General features: G+C 40.5%; 1 protein-coding gene across 1 annotated transcript in view; it reads right to left on the bottom strand.

Moving 5' to 3' along the window:
- Positions 1-25,742, bottom strand: part of WNT2 (Wnt family member 2) — a 38,906-nt gene that overhangs the window by 4,751 nt on the left and 8,413 nt on the right. Inside the window, exon 4 of the mRNA XM_006910580.1 lies at positions 12,029-12,293. Coding sequence (XP_006910642.1) covers positions 12,029-12,293 — 265 coding nt within the window. The remainder of the gene's footprint in view (positions 1-12,028; positions 12,294-25,742) is intronic.

Below are 25,742 nucleotides of genomic sequence, written 5' to 3'. Positions count from 1 at the left end.
GAGACCAGAAAAGGACTCTGGGTGGGACATGATGTGGCCTGGATGGAGACAGTGGAAGTGGGAAGAGGAGACGTTAACAGACTTCAGAGAAGTTAAGGTGGCAGCACTTCAGGATGTGGTGACTGATTGGACGGATGGCTGAGAGGATGAGAAGAGTCAAAAAGTACTTCCAGGTTTCTGGCTTGAGTGACTGAGTTTATGCTGGTCATAAACTCACATCCCTGAGGTGGGGACCACTTGGGGAGGGGCAGGCTTTGAGAAATGATAATTAGTTTAGTTTTCAACATGCTATGACTGTGGGTCATCCAGGTAGAAAAGCTCACTGAAAATGTTCTCTGGGACTCAGGAGAGAGGTCAGGATGGAGATGCAGCTTAGGAGATCTTTTGCCCAGCGGTAATGACTGAAGCCATGAGTGCAAATGAGACCCCCGGTGAGTGTGAAAAGCACTATAACCTGCCATCCAAGAGGTGACTCCGAATTTTTACTTTTTAGTGTTTTGTTCATAAGTCCTTCACACCAGTAAATATTCTTCACTTCTACCAAAATGCATTTATCAGAATATAAATACGTTGCCATGCAATTAGATTTCCTTGTCCTCCGTGGGGCTGTGGGGCACAGAGGGTCAGGATAGATAGGAAGTCTCATTCCTGAATCAGGCTGAAGGCCTCTTACTGACATTGAATTTGGTGGTCTTTCCCCAGTGGCTTGAAGCCTGAGGAGGTCTGAGCTGATGGCCCAACTCAGCCTTGAGTAATGATCATGGTGGTTTTTGTCCCCCAAAGTGCAGAAAACTGAAGTAGACTCTCTGAACAGAAGAATTGCTCAGTGAAGTGACCTCAACACCTTCAAAACAGAGAAGAGCAGACAAAGCAGTGGCAAACTGACAAGAGCTTAACCCAGAAGCAGTTTTAGTAAAGGAGACAAGGCAGCAGTAGCTGGCTCAGTAGTTCAACGTGCAGGTAGAGGATGCTGGAAAACGAGATTGATCTGAACAAATCACTCTCCACTGGCCACCCTAACAGAGCAAAATGAGGGCCCAGAAACAGGGGGAGATGAGAGGGGTGTTTGAAGTTTGAGAGCCACGATGGAAGAACAGCCTGGAGGGGTAATGGGCGCCTCTGAGGTGTCAGCAGCACCCAGGAATGGGCCACCAGGGAGTGAAGGGCAGGCTCTGAGGTCTGGGGAGAGGAGGAGGCTGCAAAGCAATAGACTACAAATTGACCTGCTTTGGGGTCAGAACCTCGTTAGATCTAACAACCGATTCTAGGGTGGAGGACAGTATTGACACTTGCTGTCATTTGAGAAGAATATAAAGCCATTTTATCAAAACTCCATTTCCAGAGTGCAGAACTATCCAAAATTTTTTGGTATTGCTTTCTTTTATTGGAATTATAATAAGAACTCATTGATAACAATAGAGTTATACTGTCCCAGGAACCTCCCATTAGCCTTTCCAAAACTAAAAGTATCACCATTATTCTTAAAATAAAAGATTAAACTCAAGACTATGCATTCGTTGTTTGTGTGCATGTGTGCACGTGCGTGTGTGTGTGCGTATGAGTGCGTGTGCGTGTATGCACAGGCTCTTTATAAAAGGGAGCCACTGAGTTTTATGACCTGCTTACTTGTTTAGTTCTAAATATTTGGGACATATATTTTTAGACCTTTTTTTTCTAAATAATATAGCGACTTATTAATGAGTCACTCACCCCTGCCTGGGCCACAAGAGCTCCTGGGGAAACAAAGCCAGCTAGCTACACCTATTATCAGCCTTGAGCCCAGAAGGGACAGTTTACACATTTTCAAAGCCATATTGAGCTGAGGTTCATCCACCCTTTCTTTTTATCTTTTATTTTCCCTTATTCTTCTCCTTTCTTCCTTCTCTATCTTCTTTTTTATCTTCTTTTTCTTCTTTCTGTTCATAACGGGGACTAGTATGTTCACAGCACCGACATGGGCGAGGCCCTATAATAAGCACTTGCTCACATTATCTTATTTAATGCTCATAAGCTAATAAAGTAAGTACTATTATCACCACCATTTTGGAAATGAGTACATGGAGGGTCAGAGAGCTTAAGCTACTTGCCCAAGATCACACGGCCAGCAGGTGGCAGGGTCAGGTTTTGAAGTCAGGCTTGTCTGACTCCGCAGATCTCGACCTTTGTGATATTTGGCATCTCAGCAGAGAGCTTCATCCGGATGCCCTGGCAGGCCCCGAAAAGCAGGCTCGCGTGTAACATTACACAATCAGCGCATTAGCTTATTTCCTCCTCTTTCCTTTCATTAGTTTATCAAATGAAGAACTTGGAAAGGTCATGATATGCAACTTTTTTAGAGGGGAGTTTTTCTCTAGCGCATGATATGCCATAGACAATTAAGACACCTAAAGTTATGTTAGAAAGTGAACAAGGTGAATTAACATGGTGTTAGTAGCTTACACTGCATTTTTCCTGTACTTATATTCCTGTCGCCTTTTTGAGAAATGAGATTAATTCATTTGCAATATCAAGGTGACATCTCCAAAACATGCGTGCCCTCAAGGTGGTTTTATCGTATGTCACTGATGTGGCAGCAGCTGAAGACAAAAGTTTGACTGGTATAGGAAGAACCTTCTCTAAGCAGAACTTTCTGGTTCTGAAAGCCCATAGCATCAATCTGTATCTCACCCAAAATGGAGGACATAGCCTGACCACTTTATTCCAGACTTTATTCTAAGATTCCCTGAACAACTTCCAAAAACCAAACTGATCTTTATAAATCAAATATCTGCAGCATACGATGTCTACAGAAGCACATGTGGCTGGCTCAAAAAATATTTCGAAGGTGAAATTGTAAAAATATTTTTGAGTAACAACCAAAATTAGCCTCCCAAATTGATATGTTAAAAGGATAAACATATAGTTAGATGCTTTGCATTTAGTATGTTTATTTAAACCATCATTTATATTGCTTAAATATGTTACCTCTTACTGCACTTTGATTTACTCGGTTCACTTAAGAGAAGTGACAAGTCGGAAGCTCATTTCCCAGACTTCCCTTTGCTTTACGTTTGTGAGGTGTGCCCAGTTGTGTGGCCTGCCTGGGCACACAGCCCAGTCCCCAGACAGTGTGGCAGATGCAGGCTCAGCAAGCCCAATCTTCTTCTGCCATCTTTACACACCACACTGTCATGAGGTCATCTGCCTAGATTCAGTATCTGTAAGATCCAGGCAGTCTGTAAGGTCTATGCCATGGGAGGTGTGGGCTCCAGCCAGATCTACCCTTCTCCTCCCCTTAGGCGCTGTCCTCACCTTGACTCACACAAGAGCTCGTATAGTCATAGGGAAAAAGATGAAGAATCAAAGTTCCAAAATCATGTAAATTTGGGACCACATAATGAACTTTCTGTAGGCAATGCTGAAGGAACTTTACAGAATAAAGCATCCCATCCCCAGAGCTATAAAATTAATAACGGAGTCAGGGTTCCCAGGGCAAAAGCATTTCTGTCTCCACCGACATGCATCTTCCTGACAGCAGAGCAGGATGGAGGGCTTTTGCTAATAGTTCCCAGACCCACACCTCTGGGACCTGGAGGAAGGGCGCTCTCTCATGCTCTCTCTCTGTGGATGGGCCTGTGTCTTTGGAAATTCCTGCCACTCCAGGCTGACAGAAGCCCATATGTTGACCATTAGAGTGTAAAGCAAGATTCACTTAAGCCCGTCATCCAATAGGCTGTTTCTCCTCTGGTTGACTTACGCGTTGTCACTAATGACACAGATTTATGGAGGGAAGAAAAGAATGTTAAAGAGCAAATGTTAGAGACCTCACATTCATACTTGCAAGGCTTACCTCTTCCTTTCATTAAGAATCACAAAGCTAAAGCTAGGAAAGACAATGTCTCCACTTATCTCAGATGATTTTATTCAATGTTTTCATAATAACTAGGAAAAGTGACTAGCACAGGAAAGCATGTCCCATTAAATTAGCAAATCCCATCATGAATTAAAGTTGTTGAAATCAGACTCTTCAAGGCTTTCCATATCTGGTACTAACTAGTCTACCCAAGTTTATTTCCCATTACTTCTCACCTGCACCCTCTAATCAGGCTACCTTCTCACTGTCCCACTGAAGTGACTTTCTGATATCACAGACCTGTACACTGTTGACTCATAAGAGTTACTCTTATCTGTTGCTCTGGGCTTTCCTCTCCCTCTTTTAGATTGAAAGTCTTCTCGTCCTTCAAGATTCAGGCCTATTTCTGTACCTTTCATAGAGCTCTCTCTGTCTGCTCCAAGCCTAGCTGACCTCCTTCCTAAGTCCTATAAGGCAAGTCATGCAATACGGCTCATACACTATTTTGAAATATTTGATGATTTCTCACGTATCTTGTCTCCCCAAGGACAGGGGAGTTTTATATTTCTTCTATATACTGCATAACGCTCAGGTGGCCAACATATATTTTTCTGATTTATTAAATATTAAATTTAAAATAATTTCTTAAAAATTAAGATCAGCCATCCCTCTCTAAATGAGGGAACACTTCTCCAGGGAGCAGTCACCTAGTCCTGGGGCACTACAGTGAGAGTAGACTAGCTAAAAGCTTGTTTCTATTCAAATTACCCCATTTGAATATAGAGAACACATACAAAAACTGTGGCACATTTTTACATGGTAGAAATTCAAAATGACAACTTAGAGTTTGTGGCATCAAGTTCTGGTTCTGTAACTGCAAGCAGAGTAAAATTAATTAACAATTAATTATTCATTTACTGACTCATCAGAACCTTAAGAATTTCTAGGTGAAACATTTATCTTAAGCCATTGACACATACCTTCAGAGAAGTTAATTTGTCAATGGCTACCCCATTAGTAATCAGTAGAAATAGCAATGGGCAGCAATAGGTAGCCCCAGAGTCTCCTACTCCACAGTGCAGGCTTTGTCCCCGAGAGTGTGAAATATGATTACTTTGAAGAGGAGATTTACCACACTGGCACAAACTAGTTTCGTGAGAAAGCCTAGATGAATTAAGTAGATACATTATTTTAAAGTACTTTAACATCACATCATTCTTTTGTTTGCACACAATAATATGGTAATTGGAAATTAATTTTTCTCTATTTTCACACACAAAAAAAGACATCTATTTCGTAAATTCTTTGTTAGTAGTTGAAATTACATCAAAGACTTCAAAACCAAAAGAAATAAAATTGTTTCTTGAAATTTTTTTCCTGAAATTTTCTTTGTTTTGAAAGAAATAAGTTGTATTTTCATAAATTAAATCTGATTGCCACTGTCAATTATTTGAAATCAGGGCACTTTTTAGTATACCCTAGAAGTATAGTAATTTTAGAAAGTCTATATTCTGAAAAGTAATGCAGATTTACAGATCACGTCTACAACAAAATAAAATTAGTAATATTTTTGCTCATATTAACAATGAAAATGGATGAACTACCCAGTAATTCCACTGATAATAGTCAAAGAAAAAGGCCCCCAAAGAGTAAAAGAATTAGTGGCAGTTAAAAGCGATAGATAAAGTCTGCCACTGCACTGGAGACTTTTTATCTCATCCAGGGAAATGGGCAGCCAGTAACATCTTCAGCACTGTAAATGCTCCACTAATGCACTTGAATATGAGGGGAAAATCCACTTAACACTTAAGTTAAGATTAAATAGGAATTTTCATAAGCTGTGTATTACAAAGTAATCAATCAGTGACGAGTGAAGTCATGTTTAGTAATTACCTGTTGGAGAAATCAAGTTATCTTCAAGCTATGACACTGTACCAACATAACTAAGAATTCAGCTAACGCGATGAACATATTTTGTGTTGTTTATATCTTGCCATTCAATTCAATTCAACACATGTTTATTTAGTAGGTGCTGGGGACCCAGTGGTGAACAGACGGATGTAGTTCTTGCCATCACAGAATCAGAGTCTAGTGGAACAGACAGGTAACAAACAAATATTTAAACAAGTTAACTAAAACTGGTGGCATGTGCTATGAATGAGAACAAGGCTTTCCGAGATGGAGAAGCAGATAGATACTTGATACCAGATAGACCTGGTGATTGACCGGATGTGGAAATGAGAAAGTAGGGTAACAACCGACTTACAGGTGTGTGGTCTGACCGGTGGGGTGGATGTCTGTGTGATTCGGGAGGAGAGAGGACACAGATGAGGGCTGAAATAGTTAAATGAAGGAGACCACCCAGGGAGAAGATACAGAGAGAAGAGAAGAAGGCTGGGAAGGAACCCTGAAGATCTTCAGAATTTAGAAAGTGGAAGAGAAGGAACTAGCAACTGAAACTGCAAAAGACCAGCTATTGGGGCAGGAAGAAAACCAGGAGGATGTGGTGTTACAGAGGACAAGGAAATGGAGTGTTTTAGGAAGGAAAGACAGGTTAATGGCATTACATGCCACTAACAGTTTGAAAAGATGGTCCACTGGATAATAATTAATATTAATTATGCAACATAATCAATTAATTGCCTATGAAAATGGTGACTTAAAAGCCTCACAAGTACATTTTTCATATTGCTCTCCTCTGGTCTAGCTATCTTAGCAAATTTTAGATATTAATTCATGAATGCCTATAATAAGCCCCAAAGCGGAAAGAAGTAAATAACTTTTTCAGAATGACAAATGATAGGAAAGACCTTGCAGCTAAGCAATGGAGTGAGGACTGAAACCTAAGAAACACCACTTTCCTGTCTGGACTCAAGGGCCGTGTCCCACCCCTTGCCAACCTGGGACTGGGGCCTGTGAGGCCATGAGGTCACGGACCAAGCTCATCTTCCTCAGCTTTGCATTCCTGGGGCTTATCATCGTGTCTGGCGTATGGAAGGGGCTCAACAAACATTTGTTCCGTGAAGAAACGAGGGCCTTAACGTGAACTGGTAGGAACTGTACTTTTAGTATCAAAATAAGGTCCACCCATTGCCATTTGCTTACATGTTGCTCCCTTGTTTTTAATCAGGTCAAAGTCACAGTGTTCAGAGGTCCTGCAAAGCTGGCCACACACTACAGGATGTGTCTAGAACCCCAATCTCTGTAAACCACGGTTGAAATTGTGTTCCTATGGATTCTGAGCTGTTTGCCAAATATGATTTACGTGGAAAAATACCGTGATATCTGAGCACTTACACCATTCACAGCCTACAGCTGTCAGCCAGGTATTGAGCTTTCTGCAGGCAACAAGTTAAACAACCGCTGGACTGTTTGTTTTCTGAACTTGACTGGAGAAGGGGTGGAGAGTTGCTTGTTTCCTCTAGTTGATGAGGAGACCTCAGGGTGACCTCTGGCCCAGGTCAGGGCTTTTACATCAGAACCAGTGAAAGTGGCCTGTGATTAGGTGCAGACGCTTCTCTGGAGGGGACAGCAGCATTCCTTAGCTGGAGATGAACCTATCTCTAACTTAAGGGCTTCTTTGATTTATGGCTGCCTGGAGCAATAACCAGAGTAGATAACCACAAATTGCCAGAATACCCATCCCAGAAAGCCTGGTTCCCTAGATCTATCCTCCAATTTGGCCTGCAGAATGTCATATGCACGGCATCACATGGTTGTATGGACTCTTTGAATCTGAGGGGAGTATTTATAGTTGAAGACTAGGGGAAAAGGTCTTTTGTTGTTGTTGTTGTTGCCATAAGAATTTCTTCCATAATTGCCTTTTGAGCTTATCATTTCTTAGGAACAATGAACATCATTAATACTCTTGAAACCTTGAAGGGCTTGTAATTGACTGGGGTGTCAAGGTAACCTGAGCCAAACCTCGGTGAGTTGAGCCTAACCACTTCCTACCTTCCCACTTTGTGGATACCTCATCATCCGATTGTGTTCCCACGTCCCTAGGCTGCCTCTTTATTACACAGATCTCCCCTTCCCTCTCAAATTTCAGAAGGTAAAGTGGTATAGTGAGAAAAGTATAGATTTCTCTTTTGAGTTTTATTTTGTTTTGTTTACCACTTACAGGCCACAAAGTCTTGGGCAAGTTAAGTAGCTTTTCAGAGCCTCAGTTTCCTTCTCTCTAAAGAGAGGGCACTGCTGTGCAGATTAAGAGAAAATGCATATAGATGTGTAGCACAGGGCCTAACTCTTAGCAGAATTCACCCAATGTTCCCATCACCCTTCCCCACCTGGAGTCTGGCTGAAATAATTTTAATGTGCTTACAGTAAAAAAGGGTTTCTGAAAATGCAGGGCTTAAATGTGAAGAAACACCCTATTATACTGGGCAAGCCAGTGTGGGGGATATTTTTGGGGTGACATTTATTTAGAAATCCTCAAATAAAGAACTTCTTTGTAAGAGATCAGATATCCCTCTCACCACCCAAAATAATAATTTCTCCCTGGATTTCTTCTTACCCAATACTTATAGAAAAATCAGGATTCATGGTTTACCTAAACCATTGATTTTTCAAATTTTGATGTGTTTAAGTTTGAAACACATACAGAATCTCAGGAACAACTCCCTGAGATTTTGACTCAATAGGTCTCTGAAGGGGGCCTCATTTCGGCAAACAGTAGACTAGACCTATAGATATGTTCACTCCACAAATTGAAATGACAACACAAGCCATTTTGCTCCAGTCAAATCCAAGTTAACTTGAACAGGAAACCGGTGCTGACCAGCAAGAGCAAAGGCAGTCAGTTCCAAGAATCTATTACTTGACAATGTTCAACCTGCCTACCACCATCGCTTTTCTAGTGCTGGTAAGTAGCAGGTGCCTAATAAGTTGAATATTAAATCTGTGTGATATTTTTAAAAAGAAAAATAAAACAATATGAGCATAATAAAGCAGATTGGATGGTACAAGATGTACTCCAGGGAAAGGTTATGTTCATTTTCATAGAGAAAAAAAGATTACACACACACACACACACACACACACACACATACACACACATACATATACACACATCATTTGCTTTAAATTTGACTGCAAACTTCTGACTTATTTTAGAGCCTGGATACCTATGATGGTAACCGATTTCGAACATGTGGGAGTTCCATTTACCAGAAAACAGGCCGTTCCTAACATAGTATGATTCTAGTAAGAGAAGGGTTCCTCAGTTTTGTGCTCTTTCAGTGACATCTGCATGCTGAGAGGATGTCAGCATCCACCCAATACCTTTGTTTCAGAGGAGGGAGCAGAGCTCAGAGAAGGAATGCCAGTGTGAGTTAGATGCAGGAATCTCCCCTTCTTGCAGATCTGTCCCATCTCCCTGCCTCCACAAGCAGAAGTTAGGAGCTACTCCAGGATGTTTCTGAACCACACACTTCCACGACTGTTTTGACCGACTTGATAAAGTGCATGCTATGGCCAGGATAAAGCCTCGTCTATAGGTGGTCATCAATTATACAGACAGGTATGAAGCCTGTGAGGTTGAAACAGGCTTTCTCAGGGAAAAGCTGCATCTCATACATGTGGCTGGCTATCTGTACATGCCTCCAAATATGAACAAAAAAAATATTCTCTGCTTACATGATGTCAAATACTCTGAATCATATTTTCACTGAAGTAATCATCTGATGGTCAACAGAATAAAAATATATTGCAAGGTTTGCATGAATGACTGCATTTTCTTAGGCTCAGCTAAAGAAGGCATTACATATAGTTCACGTAATTTATGAATAATCTAGGAATCTTAGTGGAAATCTGATCTAATATATTAGAACAGGTTACTTAAATAATAAAAGAATAACAGGGTGGCTCCTGGTTAATCAACACCAACCATTCACATCTTCTCAAGTCAGATAAGCTTAAATGAGCCTAAGGGAGAAGATAAATAAATTAAGAGCATGAACAGATTATATAGATTCTCTCAGAAAGCCCACACCAGCTGCGGTGTGCCTTGTGGCTGGCACTTCTGGAGGCAGAGTAAAATGATTAAAAGAATGGATGGACTCACATTCAAGTCCCTGCTCTGCCTCTTACCAGTTGAGAGTCTTTGGGCAAAATCCATAACCTGTCTGTCAGAGCCTCAGCTTCTTCTCTCATAAAATGAAATAATAACATACCCACCAATAGGCTTCCCATGAAAACCAAGGAGAGAATGTAAGTCAAGCCATAACACGTGGCAGGTGCTGCAGAATCGTGTTCTACTACAGGGAGTAGAAAAATCAAAGTGTGCAAGAATAACTTAGTATCCTGAAGGTACATCAGGGGTTTCAGAATCTCTTCTGTGGGAAGAGAAAGTAAGGTCTTTATTTCATTGAATATTCAGGAGGCAGTTAAATGATGGATCATCAAGCATAATTGTTTGTTTCACTGTTTAAACTGCTCCAATCCAAAAAAAACGAGAAAAGATATTTCAGGGAAGCAGGTCCTCTTACATTTGCAATGAGGTTTTTACTTCACAAGGCCTCTTCACATACATACTCTGGGAGATAGGCAGGGACAAACTGTCATAGTGTAAGGGTCAAGAGCACAGGTCATGGGGTCAGACAGTCAGACATCTGTCCCCTCTAAGACCAATGAGATCTTGAGCTGATCATTCACTTTTCTTGCCCATACAACTGGGATGATGACATCCAGGGCTGCTTATCTGATTTTAAAATATAAGATGCGAATTTGGTCCTTGCTTGGTATTGATCAACCAGGAACCACCCTCTTCTCTTTTTTCCTCTAGTATCCAATTCCAATGCACTGATATCATAGGGCGGCTCTAAGGATTAAATAAAACCATGTGTGCAATGATCTTAGCCCAATACCTGGCACACAGGAGTCAATACGTAGTTCCTAAAATGATTCTGATATCATCGTTTCCATGTTCTGTCTGAAGAGACTGAAGTTAATTTAAGCAGCTAGTTAATGGCAGAAAGGGACCCAAACCTCTGAGACAATCCTGTATCAAAAAGCACAGGTTTCACAGGGGTTCTGCCAAAACTTTGGTCCGACAAAAAGGATGACTTGTTAGAGGTCCCAAAGCATGTCAGGAATGCAGCAGGGCACAGAATCTGGCCCTTCCTCTCAGTAGTTATTAATCCAGAGACTGCGTGTACAAACCTGTTCAAGTGCTGCAAAGAACTACCTCATCAACCGTGAAGGAAATTCAACCTCTTGGGACAAAGAATAGGCTTTGGACTTCTTGTGATATTCTCTTGTAATCGTGTCTCTTGGTTGATCTAATGTTAGGAGCTGGCTGCCATCTGCATTGTTTTATTGATTCTTTGCAATTACTTTGGAATGAAAAGTAAAGTCAGAATTTATATTCGAGAATGTTTTTTCTGATAATGAATTCCTTTGCTTTCTACTAAGTCTGAGAAGTTGGCTTGAGCCAAAATTGGCTGTGGGTTTCCCATCACCTCCTATCCACTGAGACTTGTATTCATTCACATTTGTATCAGTCTTTGCAAAGACTGTGCTAAGCCTGGAGTTTGGTGCTGACCAGGAGGGGTGAGAGGTGGAGAATAGCACAGGTATGAGATACACACGTGGAAATAGCTGTGTTGAGGCTGAAGGAGATGCTCTAGCGAGCTCAGGACGGAGAAAAAGTTGCATGCAAGGGAAGCGTGTGGTTTTAATAAATGAAGTGCTTCTTACACAGCCCTCATCCACTGCCCACCAACAGCCAAACCAGTGGGGATGAATTCTTGCTTTTCTAATATTTGGCAACTTCTGAGCATATTGGAAAGAGTAAGGGAATGTGCAGTATGGCAGATATCGAGAAAGGCGAACTTTAAAGCCCTAGGACCCTCTTCCGTAATCACAGAGGTGAGATTCATAAAGGAGAAGACACACTGCGAAGCTCCTCTCAGCTTCACGATCACAGGAAAGGTTTGGTCCAGGCTGAAGGATTTTGCTAATTAGCATATTTTGACTTTTTGCCATGTACATTCTTGTTGGGTTCCCATTTCTCAGAATCTTAGAAGAGCTCTTCGTGTACTTTAAACATGAATTATAAGAACATGAGCTTTGAACCTGAAAGCAGCAGGATGCACTTATAAAATTGGCAGGCTGAAAATACAGAACTGCATTTAAATGGGGAAGTATTGACCATTGCAAGAATTAGGTGCTGTGAATGAAGTGTTTTGAACTTACCTGCATCTCGGTCCCTGATACAGTAGTCTGGAGAATTCTCAAAATACACGAGGTCGTTTTTCGTTGGCTTCTTAAACCTCTTGTTAGCCACAGTGAAGCCAGTGCCATCCTGGTTCATGACGACCTGGATGGCCCCGTTGTACTTTCTCCACAGATAATCACCCGTTTTTCTGAAGTCGGCCATGGCCAGCCAGCATGTCCGCAGAGTGCATGAACCACTCACGCCGTGACACTTGCACTCTTGTTTCAAAAACCTCTTTACAGCCTGTGGGGAAAGACAGGCAAGTTCAGTGGAGATGGACTCGAGCTTGTGACACATGCTACAACTTTCGGAGCAACCAAAAAATGACTGAAGATACAGGATCCTGGGGCTTAGGACTGGGAGATGTCCAAGGTCACTTGCTGGTCACTCCAGCCACACTGCCCTGATTACAGCATGTGAGGAGGCAGGGAGAGAGTGGAGGTCAGTGCCTAACTGTGAACCCCATTAGGTTATCAGTATATCAAAAACCTCAGCAATTTTAATTTAATAGGGTACAAGGCCAGTTTGAAGAGTAAGAAAATTAGAGCATTTTCTAAATAAATAAAGCTTTATTATATTAAAATGTATATTATTATTAAAATGTATATTACTCAAATGAGATGAACAAAGTAGTTGCTAAACCCACATCTTTTAATAAGCCAATACTGGTGATTATTACTCTTTATGGGGTTCTCCCCACGTTCTAGGTGTTGTGTTAATGCTTTCTACACTGTGTCAATTACCTTAATCTTCACAACAATCCTATGCTTCTATAATGTTCTTATTTTTTGCATCTCAGGAGGGAAAGCTGCTGGACGGATGAGAACCAAGTGGGGCAGAGTTGGGGACCAAGATAGGCCTCCTAGGATTGTGTTAGTGGCACAGGCCTGCAGTCCAGGTCACGCAGTGAGCCTAATACCAAACACCCAAAATATAAAGATATGGGGGTGGGGGCACATGGGGGAGTGGAGTTCCAGAAAAGGAGTTCATTCCAATATTCTTTAAAGAAGCCCAGATCTCTGTGACGTGGAGGACCAAGCTAATGACCTTCCTCCTGCTCACTTCTCCGTCCTTGCCCTCTAAAGCTGGCTCATGTTGACGAGGACAATTCCAAATGTAACAGGGCTCCATCCGCTATGACTAGCTATGTGGGAAACATCTGGATGCTGAGGCCCAACCTGGGAATGAATTAACAGCCGTAGGGCCACCGTGAGGTCTTGGCTCCTTCAGCTCTAGAATGTTTTTGACACATTTCCAGGCATGTGAATAAATTTGGACTGACTTTCTGGAATAAAGAACATTTCTGCACACTCAGTTCTGCTAGAGTGTTGGTCAGAAATCGAGTCTGTGGAAGAGGCAAACCAGGTCTGAGCACCAGGCTTCAGTTACCCATGGCGAGGCCCTGGAATATTGGTATCTGTATGTTTGGGGTGTCCAGGGGAGGGGTGAGCATGAGTGGTTTGGGTAGCTCCACCTGGGCTGCGTGCCGGAGCCTCCCACCCATGTCCCTCACTCACACCAACTGTACCAGAATCTCAGGGAGTGGGCATAGCAGGCTTTCAACTACCACCTCCAATTTGTTAGAAATAGTTCTCCTAATGTGTTTGTTACCCTAAGAATTTTGTTCAGAGTACTTTCTTGGAGAATGTCAACAAGAGGGTGCCCTGCTCCCTCCATCTATGCCCCCCACCCCAGATACCCTCTGTTTTGGGGATGCAAGTTGAGGATGGGGACTCTCGGCAGGGGGCTCTCTTTTTCTGCTCTGTAACTGAGCCAAGGACCAAAGCCATGGTCTTGTTGAGATCCCTAAGACGATCACCCCCACAGCACTTCTTCCTGTCACATTGCTTTAGGTACCTGTTGGGGACAGTCTCTCATTGTCAGTTGTGATCTCCCTTGAGCTTGGGAATTGATTATGAATGCTAATTCTTCACAGCTTATTTCTTTCAAGGCTGAGTCATTTACTCACAAATAATATCCCTAGGTTTCCAAATGACAGGAAATATTACCATCTTCCCTTTGTAATGCAAGTTCCCAGGTTGCAAACTTCAAAGCTGGTTATTTTTATATGGTTAATTGAGGAATTTGCATATTAATTTAAGTTGGATCTTAATGATACACCTTATAAATCTACAAATACACAGGACAGTGGTGCACACTGCTGATCATCATTCACTCACTGTTGAATGGCCAAGGCCACTCTCCTCTTCCTTCCTCACTTTATTCAGGTGTTGGGCAGCCACGCGTTTCAGAGGTAGCCGGGCTTCTCTCTGACCCCAGAGCAGCCCAAATCAATAAAGTAATTTCATTGTCCTGTCACTCATTTTTTTTTCAATAGATGACATATGATGATTCAATTTGGGCCAATACGATGTCAGGAGTAATCTGTTGGGGGACTAGTGAGAAAGATTTCTTCACTCTTTAAGAAACACATTTAAAATTCTAATATAGATTACATTGTGCTTTTCTCAAATTTTGAATTATTAATACTCTGCTATCCTCCTTTCTTTTGAATAAATGAAGAATTAACTGAGTAACATTACAGACCTACTATAATAGGGAAAAAAATAGAGAAATAGGGGGGATGGCATTGCATCTTCCAAACTAATAGTCATCAAAAATCTATTCACAGGAGAAATACAAAGTACTAACAAAAAGACAAAAGATGTTCAACTTCACTAGTAATCAGAGAAATACAAACTGAAAAATGCAACACCTTGTTTTATTTTATTATTTTATTTCATTTTTTGCCTAGCAGTTTAGCAAGTAGTAAAAAGATAGATGATGATATCTGGTGTTGGTAAGAGTATAGGGAAGGAGATGCTTTTAACGAACTGCTGGTGGGAGAGTAGGTTGATATGCCATTTAAACGGAGAGCGTTTTTGCTCTCCGTTTAAATGGCATATCAACACATTTAAAAATTTTAAATGTACATATCCTTTGACCTTGGTGATTCCATCTTGGAAATATTTGCATTGGTTTTGAGGACACACACCCACTTGGATGTTCATTGTAGCATAGTTAGCAATAGTAAAATATTAGGGAAAAACCCAAATAACATCAATAGGAAAATGGTAAAGCATAATGGAATATTATGTAGTCTTTGAATGAGATAGATCAGTCTTACAGGCGTAAAAAAAAGTCAGTTGATCTAAGCAAAATGCAGAATAATATATGTGGTATGATCCACTTTTAAAGTCCTGAATACATGCGTATACACAGAGGAGGAAGAGAAAGAATGCTCTTTTACAACCTGGCTGCTATCTGAAGGGTTGCACGGCCTGAAAAAAAAAGAGTAAAACAAAAAGAGTCCAACTATCTGCACAGTAAAACACAGGAGTTTGGGACTAGTTCCCTGGCTCCTGGAGAGGGCCGAGCAGTGGTTCTTATTCGAGCTGCACATTAGATCACCTGGGGGTCCTTTCGGCCCACGGACTCCGGCCTCCCCTGGGACAGAACAAATCAGACTGTGGGCAGGATGGGGCCGGGTCTTGAGGGCACTTCGGGTCTCAGGTGCTTCTTATACTCAGCCTTGGCTGAGAATCTCGCCCAAAGCCAGGAAAGCCATGGAGGACGAGAGGAGCTCCAGCGCCACCGCCCAGGTCCCGGCCCAGGGGAGTGGGAGCAGGCCAGCCATTCCCGCAGAGGAGGCGGCGTTACGGTTCCGGGAACAGAGATGTCTCATTATTGAATAAGAAGTTGTGTCCTACCCTATGTCTCCAAAACATCCTCACCTCCAGAAGAAAGTCCGCCACGAGCAACAATTAGCCCAAGTGCTTCTTTGGAGGAAATGAAACACGGAGGTGACCAGTGGAGTAAAAGCCAAGAGTTTTTAGAGGAACAGGCTGTAGAAGAGGGTCCTGTCCCAAAAGGCCGCGCCCCACCCTCACTCCAGGGGTCTCAGGGGTGAGGGGCTGGTTGCCTTCCACGCAGGCCGCTAACAGAGCCGCTGGCCACATTTTATTTGCTCAGTAAAAGAAGTAGCGAGCAAAGGGGACCTGGGGACATCCCAGGGGCTGCCAGACAGTCTGGGGCTTCTTGTGTTTGTTTTCAATGATTACTTTCAAGTTTTTTAATTATGGAAATGCGTGCACATGATTTTAAAAATATCAAATAGTCCAGATAAGATCAGGGTGAAAGCAGCAGCAATCTTTGTACCCTTCTCCTCTCTGCTGTCCTGACTCTCCCCTTTGGCACAGCCCAGCCCCAGCATCAGTCACTTTCGATGAATTCTGCTTTTAGTCCTAAATGCTATATACGACCAGTTCTGTGCTAGTGGACCGCCAGCTTTGTGAGAAATAGAGAAAGGCATCCCATCCTCAAGACATTTTATAGACATCTGCCAGAAAATTGCCATCATAACTAAACAAATTTACAGTAACAGATGACTGTAGCCCTCTGGAAGGGTGCAATGCAAGGCAGACACAACTGAATGTGGCAGCTCTGCCTGTCACTGTTTATTTACCTACCAATCAACATTCCATATTTCCTAATAGTCTTCTTATTATGGAGAGTGAGAACTCAGCCCTCACTTCCCTCACTCCAACCCCCAACATGGTTGTATCACGATTCTGCTGACCTCGGCAACTTCAAGGAGCAATCTTACACCTTGTCTTCATCCAGAAGTCACAGGTGCTGTCTCTTATGAAGATATTGCAGTCCCTCTCCCCTTCTGCTTTCCAGTCTCAGCCAACAGTGCCTGTCCTTTCATAGTGACAAAAGTTCTGTTCTGTAACTATAGTTAAGTCTTCCACAATATGTCTAGACGTTGATTCTAAAAACTGAAAACAATAAACATCTATGTAAAACGGTTAATCGCACAACCAAGGACAGTGCCAGGACTGCATTTTACAATTCATAATCCAATATCACCATCTCTGTGCCAAAGAAGAACGTTCCTGGAGTGAGGTTTGGTGTTTTCTCATTTTACTGGCTACCAGTTGCATTTCCTATAACTTAATGTTTTCCACTCTCACAGTCATTCCACCTGCTCCATCACTTCTCCTCGTTTCTTGGGGAGCTCCACGGTCCTCTACGTACTCCAACCTGGACTGGCTACCCAGCTGAGACCTGACATCGTGCTCTCCTGTTGTGGACACGCTCTGCTAGATGCCATGTCTTCTCTCTTGTTTTATTCCTTTATTCCTTTGCTACAGCCCCTTCTTGAGTAACTCCTTCAAGGTGTTCAGGGGACACATTTCCTGAATTCTTGCATATCTAAGATGTCTTTATTTAGCCCTAACACTTGATTAATAATTTGGCTGTGTATAGAATTCTGGGTTGAAAATAATTTTCCCTGAAAACTGTGGCGGTGTTGCTCCCCGGGTTTGGCCAATAGTGTTATGGTTGGGAGGCTGATGTCTGGCTGATTCTTTGACAACTGATTTTTGCTTTCATTTCACTTTGTGGTTTTTTTTCCTACATAAAAGGTTCTAGAAACTTTCCACTATCCTTGGTGTTCTGAAATATCACAATAATATATTTAGGATTTTAAAAAAAATTAATCCTGCTCAGCAGTCAGTGGGCTCTTTCAATCTGGAACCTCTTGTCCCTCAGCACTGAGACGTTCTCTTCATATTTTCCTCCCCCTCATTGTTTTTAGCCTCTCTTTATGGCATTCTAATTACTCAGTTGCTGAGCCTTCTGAATCCATCCTCCATGTATATCATATTTTCTCTTTAATATTTTTAACACTTCCTGGTTTATTGAGGAAGAAATTCCATTAGAGTAACACTCCTGGCTCTCTCCTCCCCCTTATTCATTTCTTCCCAGGGGGAGAAGTGACTTATCCAACTGCGAGTTTAGAGGAAGGAGCAGGGCTTGAGAGCTCCTGAGCTCTTTGTCTTTGGAGATGATGAGTTAAAATCAGCTCCTACCTCCAGCAAGGGGCTCCCCTGCACAGCCCCCAGCACCCACCCAGTGACAGGGTGAGTAAGGCTGCCCGGTGCAGGGGTGAAGTGCTAGGAAGCAATTCATAGCTTCGAAGCTACATCCTCAGTGCAACTTTTTTCAGTAGTGCAACGGACGTGTTTATTCCATCTAGCTGCCTCCCCTGTTCATTTTTCAGCTGGTTTCAAATTCAGTTGGGAAAGATGGGTGCTATTTATGGATCTCCTTAGAATCCATTTGTCTTTTTTTGGGCTTCTTGTTTTATTTTCTGGGAGATTTCTTTGGCTTTCTCTTTCAGGTTCTTTCCTGTTCTCTACTTGTCACTTTTGCAAAGCGTCCATTCTTGTTGTTCATGGATTTTACTATCTTCTTGAATCTCCATGAGGAGAATAATTAAGCTTTTAAAAAATTATCTTCTCATCCCTGATTTATTGATTTTTCTTCTTGGGGCCATTTTTCCTGCACTGTTGGTCTTTTTAATTTCATGGTGCTGAATTTAATCAAATATATGATAATCCCTGGACGGTCTCTTCATATCAAAGAATGAAGTCATAAAAAGGTATTTAGGAACTCTTGTTATATGGGTGGAGCTTACGGGGCAGAGAGATTTGTTTTCTGGTGAGTAAGTAAGACATTGGTTATCATGCTGGGTACTAACTAACTCCGAAAGGCTTGACTTCCAGGAGTTCTGCTCAATGGAGGAGAGGAGGGGATGGGGTTCGGAATTACATTTGTGGGTTTTCCAGTTAATCCCAGTCTCAGGCCTGTGCTTCTCTCCAGTGCTCATTTGGATGTGAAATTTTCTCAGGGCATCTTGGTTCTCACTTTGGCTATTGCCTCATCTGCTTTTTCTTTTCCACCATCTGCTGTGGCTTCTCCCTTCCTCTCTATCAGTTACAATTTCATCATTTCCTTTCCACTCTCCAGAAATTTGTTGAGCGCTCTCATTTCTTTGACCATTCTCTTTATTGTTTATTTAAACCATTTTTACCCCATCTCTATGTCTTTAATGAGGTTTGGAGAAGGAAGAGGTGAAACAGCATATGTCCTGCCTACAGTCTTGAGTCCATTTGCACTGTGAAATGTTCTGGAGGAGACAAGGATCGTGAGGGGAGGAAATGTTCCCATTTTATGATATACTTCAGCACTGCTCAACTTATTACTTTTGTTTGTGCAATCACTGCTTTTACAACAGAAAGAAAAAACATGAGAAAGAACCCATTACAATGACTTGCTGTCTCTCTCCAATGACTGATGCTGACTGCTTTTTCCAGAAACATAGGCCACAGCCCCCAGACACAGTTAAGTCTTGTTTTCTGTTTTGTCTCTTAAATCTTTTCTAAAGGGTCTCTTATTCTTCTTTCTTTATCTTTGATTTTTAAAATAGGCTGCTTTCAAGATTCCGTTTTCAGCCTTCTCTTATGCTCTTCTTCACATATTCACAGCTCTCATGGCTTCTTTAAAAAAATTTTTATTTATTGGGGTGACAGTGGTTAAGAAAATTATATAGATTTCAAGTATACGATTTTATAACACATAATCTGTATATTGCATTGTATGTTCACTACCCAAAGTCAAATCTTCTTCAGTCAAATTTCCTTCTGTCACCAATATATTTGACACCCTTTACCCTTTTGTACTCCCCCCCCTTCCCTCTGGTAACCACCATACTATTGTTTGTGTCTATGAGTTTCCGTTTGTGTGTCTTGTTTGTTCATTTGTTGCTTTCAGTTTTATATCCTACATATGAGTGAAATCATGGTTCTTGACTTTTTCCATTTAACTTATTTTGCTAAGCATGATATTCTCAAGATCCATCTATGTTGTTGCAAATGGCAGTACCTCATGGCTTTTTATATCACCATCTTGGTCAACACAATTCTTCATCAACAATTGTCCTCTCATCAATTGCTTGATCCCATTTAATGTTTACTCTGTGGCATACTGTCAGTAAAAACTTGCTTATTGGACATGACTGCTTTTAAAAAGGCAAGTAAATTTGACTGCTGAGGACTCCTTGGTGGTTAGCCTCATGGAAATGAGTTTAATTTAATGAATAACTTTTCTCAATGAAAAATCTTCAATGAGCTCATAATTGCTTAAGTGTTAAAATCTTAGCTGATTTTTGATGGCCTTTGAATCTTTGAATTTGAGCATTTTAAGTCTTCAGGTCTACAGAGGCTAGTCTCTACTCTTAGAATTTTAGAAACTTATAAATGTTTGCATTTTATACCACAGAGACAGAAGTCTGAATTTAAAAAAAGAAAAAAAAAAAAAGCTTTGGAAGAAGGAAATACATGCATTGTTCAGGCTAGAACAATCCTGTTTTATATTTATCTGCTCCAAGTTATTGCCAGACCATAATAATGAGGCATAACATTCATTAGTCTCTTATCATATGTCAAACCTTGCTAAGCACTTAATATTCACTATTTACTTAGTCCTAACAAGCATGTAAGGTATATACTACTTTTGTCCCACTTTACAGATGAGGGGATTCAGACACCCTGAAGCTGAGGACCTTGCCCTCAGTCTAATAGCCAATGTGGCTGGGGCAGGATGTAACCCAAGCCTGTCGCCACCTCGAATCACTTTGTGAGCGTTTATCATACTGAGGTTCACCAACCCCCAGGGGTTCATGTTCTCTGGGTTCAATGAGTTCTACAAGAGTTTTTACACTTAGTGTTTGCATATCTAATTAGTCTACAAAGAATTGTTTTGCCGGTTGTAAAGACAAACTTCTATGGAGAATGAAATTTTAGTTTCCTAAGTCAGCTTTTCTGAAGACTGAGCCAAAGCAATACCAGGATGTCTTTGTAAAATTTATTACATGAGAATTCTTTTAAGGACCTGCATTTTGCTAAGTTTATGACCCCTGTATGTGCCATATGGAGTCTCTTCTTATCAGAAAAAGGGCATTCTGTGTCTGTAAAGGGAATGCCCCAGTGCTCCAACTCAACGGCCTAGCTTGCCTTAGAAATCCTACTTAGACTTTATTTTAGGTTCTTAGATGCTGTGTTTTAACTAACTGATTTAGTTAACTTGAGCATTCAAAGAAGTGTTAGTACTTGACTTTTTAGTTGGGTGTATGCCATAAAACAACTAACATATTTCTGGTCCTATATCAGTTTTCCTGAGAGAAGCACATTAAAAACATATTATTTAATTTTCAAATGCTGGCTTAAAGCCAAGTACATTTATAAACAATTAAATCCTTTTGACATGTCCACATCTCTAAGAGTTACTAAAAATCAGACCAACTTACATCTTTCAAAAATACATGTTCTGGAACTAGGAAAACAAGGAATATTTATTAGAAGACTGCAGTTAATTTGCTTATGCAGTCTTTTATTAACTTAAATAAGACATTGTGATTTCTTGAGCACTGTCATTCTTTAAAAACAGTGACTACGGGTGGGCTTAGCTAGGAAATATAAGGTGTGGAATTTATATTTGTGGAATTCAAGAACATTACTGTTGACTAACCATATGTATAATAATTCTTGTTGACTAATGAGGCCAGTCTAAAAGACATTTTTCTATGAATAATAGAACTTTACATGGAACTGTAACAATTTTGTTAAGAGTTATTCTCTGCTTTGGGACTTTAATTCTGGTTGGTTTTTGATTCATATGCTATATAAAGATCTACAGTATCAGGCACATACTACTTTTGGGTCCAAGAAGACAGAGGTGAGGCTGGCAGAGCTGATCTAATTTTTCAAAATGCATTTAATTTGATAAACTAAGGAGACCAATCAGAAAACATATTTACTAAATGAAGGTTGTGCCTCATGAGGACGCTGAACACTATAAACGAGAGGGTTAGTATGAATAGGAGGTTAAAGCAATCTGGTCCCATAGTTCCCTTCAGCTTTATCATTTTCTTTTCTATTGATATTCCTTGCTCTTTGAGAGTGATTTCTTTTGAATCCTATCCAGTTCTCTTGGTTCAGACCTATTTATTATTTATCTTAAATGGCATCACAGGATCTATTCTTGGAGGCCTTCATTAGGCCCTGGGTTTACTTGCCTATAAGGTTGTGTTTACATTTTGTACAATATCCATTCCTGTTGACTCTGGTGGTATTTCCTGTAGACAGAACTTAGACGCATCTGCTTTGTCTGGGCGCCCCAGTGCTCCACAGCACTGACCTTGAGTGGTGCTGGTTTGGGCAGGGCGTGGAACCAGAAACTCTGGATCCCTTCACCCTCTGAACTTCTCTCATATAAAATGTCAAGTAAAGCTTGAATTTCAGCTACCAAATAAATTCAGTTTCTTTTGTTACTTCTTACCACCCTATTATAGACCTTAGTCTCATCATTCCTCAACTCTGATGTTTTTTCTGTTCCTGTATGTTTCTTGGTCTTGTAATCTCTTTATCATGGAAAGCATTTCTCCTATCTCAGTAGAAAATATCTCCAGCTCAAACACCCAGTTGTTTTATGACAAAACCTTTCTCTCCTTAACTAACTGGCCCTTTGGCTAATTTTTCTATATACTACCTAGCATAGACCTTGTCTCACAGTTGTATTTCACTTGTCTCCCTGACTAAAATTTACTTTCTTGTGCTCAGGGGATTTGTCTTGTACCAAAAAAACAGTGCTTTTCCAAAGTAATTCCATAATAAATTATCTGTTGAAACACATTTAGTTCAGCACATAAGAATAGTGTTCTCAAACTTACAGTGCTATTAGTTAAAATTTTGTGAATCCACCAAAAAAGACTTAAGTTGCTTTGGGCTGCTTTCAATACTAGCAGTTATGTTCCTGACATTAAAAACATTTTTCCTGTTGTTTAAAAAATAATACCTATTCTTTTTAGAAAACTTGTAAAATAAAGATGCCCATTGGTAAACTACCTTCTAAGGGTGGTGGCTGCCGCTACTTTTTTAAATACAGAAATAGTGTGTGTGTGTGTGTGTGTGTGTGTGTGTGTGTGTGTGTGTGTGAAATTCTCAACAGAGGCGACATGGAAAGGTAGATAAGGACATAAAGGTGAAGACAACTGGGTTTGCTCCTCCAAGCCCGGCACTTCATAATTGTGTGACCCTGAGTTAGTCACTTGATCCCTCTGAGGACCAGTTTCTCATCTGAAAAATAGAAATACTAATACTGTTTTTTATTCCTATATGGGTTTTTGGAAGATCAAATTACAAAACGTTTGACAGCATTTTATACATTAGCAAATTATTATATGTCTGGTTTTTATTAGTATGTTAAACTGTACCAAAGATGAGTATATAGATACATAGAGTGATCAGAGTGAATCCTAAGTAACAGTTAAGACTGAATTTATGTCTAGCTCTATTACCTGACTTACAAATAAAGGTCACTTCACTAAAGGGAAAGAAACTCATTTTTATTGAACACCTACTATGTGCCAGGTTCTCTGCTATTTGCCTTACATTTGTCTTCCCACAGCACCCTTTTCCATATGACAGAACCTGAAATTCAGTGAGCAAAGCCACTGGTACTGCAAATAAAACTACGGTGTGTCTTATTTCAAATCCCATGTTCTAAGCTTTACCTTCTGGGGAAAGTATTGTTTTGAAATTCCTTATTATAGAAATGTCCAGTGATTAGGGGCAGTATTTGATTGCATACATGGATGATTTTGATACAGATTCTCTTAAGAAAGAAGTTGCAATTATCTCACCAAGAGGAACGAGTGGACTCATTTAAAAGTCATTTTTAACCTCCTGAAAGGGAACAAATGGTGGATATCGTCCATGTACCTTTTGCTTATAATTTACCTAAACATATCTTAAGATATAATTTAGAAGTTTGATAGTATGACTTCTTTAGATGTAAAAAGAACTACTGAGGGAAGCTGTGAAATATCTTTCTCGATAGAATGTTTGTGTTGAACAGGTAGATTTATCTATTTAGGAATTATTAATAGTCCTATGTCAAGGTAGAAAACTAGACTCAATCAAGAATGAGTTTCAAGTAAACATGAAAGAAAGAAACATCATAAATTCTGTTGAAGCTCTGATTGAAACGAAGTGATATAACAGCACAGAAGATCTAAAATGATATTACCATACAGAGACACATGAGGGTGCTCTAACCAGCTGCTATAATAAATGAATTAAACTGCTCAAATATTGGGGGAAAATTAAGGTCTTTTGTGAATGGCAGTGTTGAATTCCTGTTTGTAACATTGGCTAAACAGAACAATCTTGGAATAGTGGTTTTTTTTTGGAATGCATTGGTTCTCCCGACCACTACCACCATTTAAAGGAGTAGATGTTCATATTGGACAATTTGGGAAATATTGAAAAGCACAAAGAAGAAACAAAAATGAGCTGGTGTTGCTGTCATTCTGGGAGGTTGGGGTTTTCAAGAGCCAGGCCAGTCGGAGGATTAGCTCAGGAGGCCTGCCTCCAAACACGAGCGCAGCCTGTTCTCATTTTGATTCCACAGACCTTCTGCTCATACAAAGGGGGAGTAGAGACTGGGGGTCTAATGACCGCAAAAAGAGAATTAGAGACGCATGTTTATCTCAATACATTTACTCTCATTAAAGTTCATATTCACTGACATCATGCATCTCCTTGAAAAAGTCTGCCCACCCACCATTAATTAAAGCCACATTTTAAAAAGTCAGTGTGTGCACTTTTATTCCAATCAAAAGTAGCCTCAGTTTTGCAGAGTAGGCAGGAGGATCTGAGGCCTGACAGCTGTTCACCTCTACACAGTGAGGAGTCATGTGACTTACATTAAAAGTCATGTTTATTCAGAGCCTACAAGATAATAGCTAAGATCTGTTGTCTTCGAGAGTTAAAACATTCAATATCTAATGACCTATTAAGCAAAGTTAACATTTATTTTGATGAGTCAACATTCTTTTGGCTACAATGCATGACTATATGCCTTTATCTTTACAAATAATCTAACTATTTTTCCTGCTTGAATAATTAAGCAGCACAGTCCTATCAAAGACACCACACTTTATAACTTACACATGCAATATCGATGTCAACACAAAGGTCAACGTAAATTTTCCTTTATCCTAACTATTGCACGAACAATAATTACCAATAGTTATAGGATTGCACAACCATAGTTTATATTCTTGGCAGTAGTCACTATAAATTCATAAATTCATGGAAATAAGGAATGTTGATTTTTAAAGTTCAAGAAAGTTACTATTTGTAAACAGTTCAGGTCACACTCATCTTATTCCATGTGCTAAGCAAGAATTCTTTCTTTCCAACTTCCTTTAAATGAGATTTGGTCTCTCCATGAGCCTAGTAAAAGTTTTCAACCAAACAGATCTGCATTTTTTTCCTATTCTTTTTCATATTAAAGCCCTCCTCCCCTGGGACCTTTCAATTTTATGTTGATCTTCCTTTACATATTAATATCAAGCATGTTTTAATTTTGTGTTGACAATAGACGAATTATGGTTATCACTTCTTACTGGCAATTAAATAATTTTAGAATCATTCTGACTAAATGGTTGATTAGCCAAGCCATTTTATGCTTTTTGCCAAAAGCACAACATGCAGCATTCAGTTATTCTGGTCATGCAGAGAGATGTGGCTCATAAATGGATCTGAACACTGTCATTGAAATGATTTACCCCTAGGCCACAATACTTCTGGGCTAGGATTTGAAACCTGAGTTCTAGTTCTGACTTTTCTACTGGTTCTCCATGTGACCTTGAACACCTGAGGGTCTATTTTCTCATCTAACAAATGGGAAGGGGATAGAGAGTGAATACTGACCAGGCGTCCACAGCCCAGGAAGTTAGGACTAGAGGATAAGAGGCTAGAGTACTGCGTTGAGGCCATC

The sequence above is a fragment of the Pteropus alecto genome, unplaced genomic scaffold, assembly GCF_000325575.1.
Source record: "Pteropus alecto unplaced genomic scaffold, ASM32557v1 scaffold22, whole genome shotgun sequence".
Classification (NCBI taxonomy): domain Eukaryota; kingdom Metazoa; phylum Chordata; class Mammalia; order Chiroptera; family Pteropodidae; genus Pteropus; species Pteropus alecto.
Note: the sequence above shows the minus strand (reverse complement) of the source record. Positions and strands in the feature narration are given on the sequence as shown.